The sequence below is a fragment of the Teleopsis dalmanni genome, unplaced genomic scaffold (assembly GCF_002237135.1).
Source record: "Teleopsis dalmanni isolate 2A unplaced genomic scaffold, ASM223713v2 unscaffolded_contig_0999, whole genome shotgun sequence".
In the NCBI taxonomy this organism is placed as follows: domain Eukaryota; kingdom Metazoa; phylum Arthropoda; class Insecta; order Diptera; family Diopsidae; genus Teleopsis; species Teleopsis dalmanni.
In genome coordinates this window covers 4,187-10,613 of record NW_024032381.1, presented here as the reverse complement: position 1 = coordinate 10,613, position 6,427 = coordinate 4,187, and the positions used below count along the sequence as shown (strand labels likewise).

General features: G+C 36.3%; 1 protein-coding gene across 1 annotated transcript; it reads right to left on the bottom strand.

The window, feature by feature from the left end:
- Nucleotides 1-1,863: 1,863 nt before the first annotated feature.
- Nucleotides 1,864-5,469, bottom strand: LOC119663861 (putative uncharacterized protein DDB_G0292292; the record flags this gene model as incomplete). The annotated part of the gene is made up of 2 exons (XM_038073463.1): nucleotides 5,394-5,469; nucleotides 1,864-5,113 (listed from the first exon to the last, which is right to left on the bottom strand). A coding segment is annotated over exon 2 (3,241 nt), but the record flags the coding sequence as incomplete, so codon positions are not given.
- Nucleotides 5,470-6,427: the final 958 nt, after the last annotated feature.

Sequence of the window (6,427 nt, the reverse complement as noted above, 5' to 3'; positions counted from 1 at the left end):
TAACTAACTAAATGATGTGATAGACACCTTATAGCTATAGTGGGCGATCTACGAGCTCTTGAAAGGCAGTACGCAAAGCTATGTTTGTCTTATCAATTCAAGTTATCTCAAAACTCCATGTGGCACATATGAATACTCACCTATATATTCGTTAAGTAATAAGCCAATAGTACTTACAGCGAGACTCATCTCCAGAACTTAAAATCAAAATTGTGCACAGATGTTTAAATCCTTTACGTAGAATCAACCGTCAATGAAACAATTTAAGTAGGTTCAAACACCGGCACTAGAGAAAAAAATTCAAGCAAGTGAAAAAACCTGTGGAGAAATTAAAAGACTGGCAAGAAATCATGAGAGTTGGAAAAAATCGTTATGACCCAAAGAAGAAATCATAAAGATTATGATTTATGCATCTACACCAAAAATGTCCTAATCATTTGGATATTAATGGAAAGCAGAAAAACCTTTGGAAAAAAAAACGCTGGCAGAAACATTGACAATTGATTTATAAAGATTAGATTTATGCATCTGCGCCAAAAAAATTCTAATCATTTGGATACTAATGGAAAATGCTATTCATAGTTGTTGGAAGCCCCTAACAATTCTAAGGGGCACCATTCAAATAATAGACAAAATAACTCTAAAAAAGCTAATTGTAATACTTACTAAAGGAGCAATGCAAATAGATGTCAATGTAGATGCAGTTTTGTGGTCAACAATAGGCTTTTAAACTCAGTCAAGGTTTATAAAAGAAATCTAGAAGTCTATACGTATCAAAAAGATTTACTTTAACATTACTTTATTTTACGTTCTTTTTTAATTTAAAATAGAATAATTTTTATAGAATAGTTAACTTTAAGTTCACTATCAAGTAGCAAGACCTTAATGAATAAGGTTAACATTCGTTTATACAACGTTGTAAATATATTCACTTTTAGGGATGGCAACAATACTATCGCGGTTAATATATTGTTAATATAGGTCAACAATAAGAATAAATTGGTAGGCTTTAAAAGAACATATTCGAAAAAAGAAGCTAAGAAACACCTAGAAACAAATAGAATTTATTTCACTCTAGCAGAGATAAACAATTCTCATTCTGCTAAAGAACCGGTGTTTCTATGTACTAAACATAGTCCTAAATGTTTAATGTAAACTTTATAAATAAATGATAGACTGTACTGACTGTGAAAAAAGAAAACGCAGATACTAAGCTTCTTATATTTTTTTCCCCGTAATAGACAAATGTTGTGTATTAGGGTATAAGATAATGGTAATATAAATTCAGTATAAAATTACATAAAATTTATTTTCCAATTTATTTAAACCCAATAATCCGATTCAACTGTAAACACTCCAACTTAAATCCGAGCAAACAAATAACAAAATTTTATACCTAAACTGTTTCCCCACTCAAACCATTACCAAAAATCTTTCGATTTTGTTAAAGTGCACTGCCAATCATGTTTAAATATTCCATTTGGTTAACACTCTTTGCTGCTACCTTTCGAAATTAATTAAAATTCTGACGTGTTTTTCTGTCAACCATTAAAACACAACTAATCCTTTGAGTTTGGTCCTCGTAGTATGCGACTAGCAACCGAGACGGTAACATATTTTCCCAAACGATAATTGATAAGTTAAATATTTTATTTTGTGAAGGTAAATGTGCATAGAAATCGATACAATTTCACTCGTAAATACCAAAATTTTCATAAAAGGTTAGTTTGGGTTTACACGTATGGTTAGAATGGGTAAGACGACGTGTGGTGGCAGGCAGCGTCTCTTGGACGGAACACTTTCTACATGTAAACCCAGTAATTAAAAGCTAACAAAGGCGTACATAAAAAAAAATAAACTTACCACGTTTCACTTGAAGTTCATTATCACCAGCAACATTTTCATCATCTGTACTAATAGCAACAGCTACAGCTACAGCAACACCGACATCATTATCATCATTTTCATTGCTGTCGTTGGCAGTATTAAGCGTATTAACTGTTGTTGTTGCTAATGCAAACGCTGACAGCATAGCCAGCGATTCACCATGACACTGATTCGGTAATAATTTCGTGGTGGTAGTGGATGCGATTTTGTAATTATTGCAGTTTTTGTTGTTATTTTTATTGCTAACTATTTGATTTTGTTTTTGCTGTTGCTGTTGCTTAGTTGCAGTTTCACTAATGCAAACAGTTGCATTCGGAGCAACTGGCAGCACATCTTCATATTGTAAAGCATCCAACTTGGAATTTGCTGATGGATTTTCATTGCATTCATCAATGTAGGGCTTATCAGCAATGCTAGTAACAGCAGCAATAATATCATCGTTACTGGCTGCAGCAGCAGGAGCAAGAGCAGTTTGTGTGGTATCAATATTGTTGTTATTATTGTTGTTGCTCTTGCCGGTATCATTAATAAAAGTTTCCATATTGTTATCATTATTTGGATTTGTATCGGTTTTACGAGTATTACTGGTAGTGTTGACGATGTTTATGTTGTCCGTTGCGGTTTTGGCTGCCACTGCATTTAATGAACTCGACACTAGTTCGGATTCATGTTGTAATTTTGCTAATAATGCCGCTTGTGTCAACGATACATCGTTAGAATTCACATTTCGATTTAAAATTTTGACTGCTGGCACTTCAGCAGTGCTAACTTGCATTACTGAGTTTTGTGGGTGCTGCTGCTGTTGTTGTTGTTGTTGCTGCTGCTGTTGTAATAATTTTTGTTGGCCACGTTTTCTATTATAATATTCATAGTTAGATGTCGACTTTATGTTCGTTATTTGTATTTTGTTGCTTTCTGCATCATCAAAGTCCTGCATAATGTAGAGCTCTTCACTACCACCGTTGGCAGCAGTAGGATCACTCGCAGCAACATCTTCATCAGTTTCAGTTTCAGCTTCATCTACTTCATTTTCATCTTTGCCATATACAGTGGTATTATACTGTTGTTGTTGAATTTGTTGTATTTCTTCAAAGTCTTCATCGCTATCGCATAGCTTTTCAGCATTGCTGACATGGCTGTCAACAGCATGGATTACGTTATCCTCCACCATAAACTGCACCTTTTTACGCGTTTGCGGTAAAGGTATGTAAAATTGTGCTGTAGCCATTGGCGTTGTTACCACAATGGTGTTGCCGTCTTTACTGTTGCTGCGTTGTTGGTTAGGAGTTGCTGCTGCAGCATATGCATCCACATTGCTCGCTGTCGTTGCTACCAAATCTGCATGTGCTTCTGCAGTACCAGCATCATTACTGTCTGTTGTTTTCGATGCCGGACGCTTTAGTATAGATTTGATATTTTGGGTTGGAGTAACTGTCAGCACTGTAACGCTTTCATCCGCAGTATAAGTGGTTCTCATTACTGTGGCGTTTGTTGCCACATTTTTCGATTTTTCCACTTCACTGTCGGCGCTTTCATTAGATTCTTGTTTCTTGATACGTGGTGGTCGCTTCGGTTGCGATTCATTGGCTGCCTGCACTGGCAAAGCATTCGTTATGGTTTTGGTATTTGTTTTATAATTAACGGAATTATTTTCACTGTTCGGGCGTGCATCTTTCGTTGCCTTTGCAGCTTCAAGCTCTTCGCTAATAATGATGTCCTCATAGCTACGTCCGTTTTCGCTTTGCCTAATTAACGATTTTTTGGAGGTTTTATTATCGCCCAAACTAATGCGTTTACCCGCAATCGCTTGCACATTCGTGTAGTTAAGTTTGTTGCTGGCAGCATTTAAATTTGTTGCTGTTTTTGTTGTTGCCGTTGGCAACTGCTGTTCAGCTACAACATTTGTTGTATGTGTTGCATTATCATTAGTTTTGTGTTCATTATGTCGCGTTGTTGTTGCACTTTTCGTCGTTTTTGCAGTTTTTGTTAATTTTGTTATTTCATGCACGTTTTTCTTGCGCGTATTGTTATTGGCGCCAGTGGCAAATGGTGGTTCATCCTCATTAAGAGCAGCATCTTCCACGTTAAAATCATCATTGGGTGGCATAAACTCATTTTGGGATATTCCTATAATCTTTTCTTTAGTAGGAGTCCCCTTTGTAGGAGTGGTTACAGGTGTGGATGAGGCACTTATGTTTGGAGAGTTTACTTTTTGATTGCTAGTTACACTTTGAATGGATTTGATTGAGATCAAGTCATAAGGATTGACATTACAGCGTAGAATTGAGCGCCGCATGTGGCTACTTGTAGGAGATTCAGTAACTTGTAAGGAGGCATCAACGTCTTCTTCCAGCCAACAATCCGTTAAATCCTGTGTGCTTACTGGATCATGTTTAGTTTGTTTAACAGGATTTCGAGTGCGACTGCGGCCACGTGTAGGACTTGCACTTTTTCCGCGATTGCGCGATTTATCTTTAGAACTACTGCTACCACCACTAGCGCCTGGTTCGGGCGAAAGCAAACGTGTGCGACGCATTAAGTCATATGGGTCTTTTTGTGGATCGAGTATAGTTGGACGGGCTTTCTTTGTAGTACTAACTACTCGCATTGTAGCTGCACCACTACCGCGAAATTTAACCGCTGGTACGACACCAGTACTACTTTGCAAGCGCACTGTGCCACCGATATTGGCAAGCGGCAAACGTGAACCTTTACATTTCTTGCAAATACTTGCTTTCTTCACATCACGCTTGGTGCCGTTTAGGTATTCCGGACAGGAACATATAACCACCGCTAAAGCTTCTGCAGTAGCTAGCGGGTGAGTGGCGAAGATTGCGGCTGCATGTGGATGCGGATAGTTTGGTGCCTGATGATACTGGTATGGACGCGCTGGTATGCCACGTACTGTACCATAAATCCATGGTTCGGCATACTTCATAGAACGTGATAGCGCACTAGGCAGATATTCATAAGCTACACCCCCCGCGCCATTACCGTTGTGATAGTCATTTAGCTGCTGCAATTGTAGTGTTGGTAAATGCATTGCTGCTAATGTTGTTTGATACTCTGCCTTATGGTTGCTATTGTTGTGTGCATTATTTGCGATGGCAGCTGCTGTAGATGCTGTTGTTGTTACCGGCAAGGCTGTTGTATATGGTTTTTCAGTTTTCGTAATTTTGAGCCGCTGACTCCAGGTTTTCTTTGATTTGTCGTACATCGGCGAAAGCTAAAAAAAAAATTATTATTTAGAAATTTCATAGATAAAAAAAGTGAAGCAGTAAACTATAAATGTAAACGTAAAGAAGTCTGTTGTGCTCTTGATGTTGAATTTGTTACATTTATGCCATAATAATTTCTCGTGTCGAAAGGTGCTGCACGCGAATTAACAATTTAGCATCATCAAGGTATTGCTAAGGTATCGACATCGCACCGTTGGCATTAAAAGAGAAAGGCTTAGAGATGGAAAATTGAAATTGTGCTGCTTTGAACCCGGGCAACCATCTTACCTTTTTCTTATTGCGTACATAATCTCAATTTATATTGTGATTTTTTGCTCATGCGCTGCATTGAAGGGCAAAATCTGAAAAGAAAAGAAAATTTTGTTAGAAAATACTGTTTGCCTTTATTTCTTTTAATTTAATTTAAAACTACTGTTTTTTTACACTTCCACAAGAAAGTAATTGAAGTGTACGCTTTCAAGGAAAGCAATAATAAAAATTGAAATTATTTTCGGTTCACGAGTTAGTAGAAGAGAATAACGGAAACTATTTGATTATAAAATTTCAACAACGTTTTATATTCATTTAATTTGAAAATATAGAAATTCATTTGATTATGCGTTCAGAATATATTTTAGGGTTAGATGTTAATAAAGAAAAAAAAACTAATACTAAAAATGTAAATAGCTACTATCACATTTTAGAAATAACCGTTCTGCTACAGTAGTTATCAGGAATGAATAGGAAGCTAAGAAATTAGTAGAATCGTTCACTTATATATTTAAATATAAATCAAAACACCAATTAGATTTGGTCTCCTACAAAATAATCATAAAACATTATCTGAATACTGATGAAAAGCGGATTAAAAGAGTTCCTTAACTGAAGATGTATAGTATAAGTATAGTTACTAAATGCAATGCTTTATACATAAATTTTTACTTAGTGGAACAAACTGGAATCCAACCTAACTATCATGAGTGAATCACTTGACGCGTGCTAAGGATCAGTCTGCTTGAGGTTTCGAAGTAGCCTAACTGTTATCAGATCCCCTTAGGCACCAGGTCATATCCAACAGTATATTTGGTATTACTATGTTCGACCAACTTAATTTCAATTGTACATGTAAAATATCAACAGAAAATAAGAAAGACACCTGTGACCACCGAAGCGTTGACTGGAGGTTTTCGAGTAGAGAGTTTGCTTCCGAGTAAATAAATTAGTACATTTCGTTTAGTATAAGTACCAAGTTTTAAGTTAAGACATGAGACTCAATTTGAATAATTTAAAAACAACAAAGCAAATATCATTTATATCGGTAT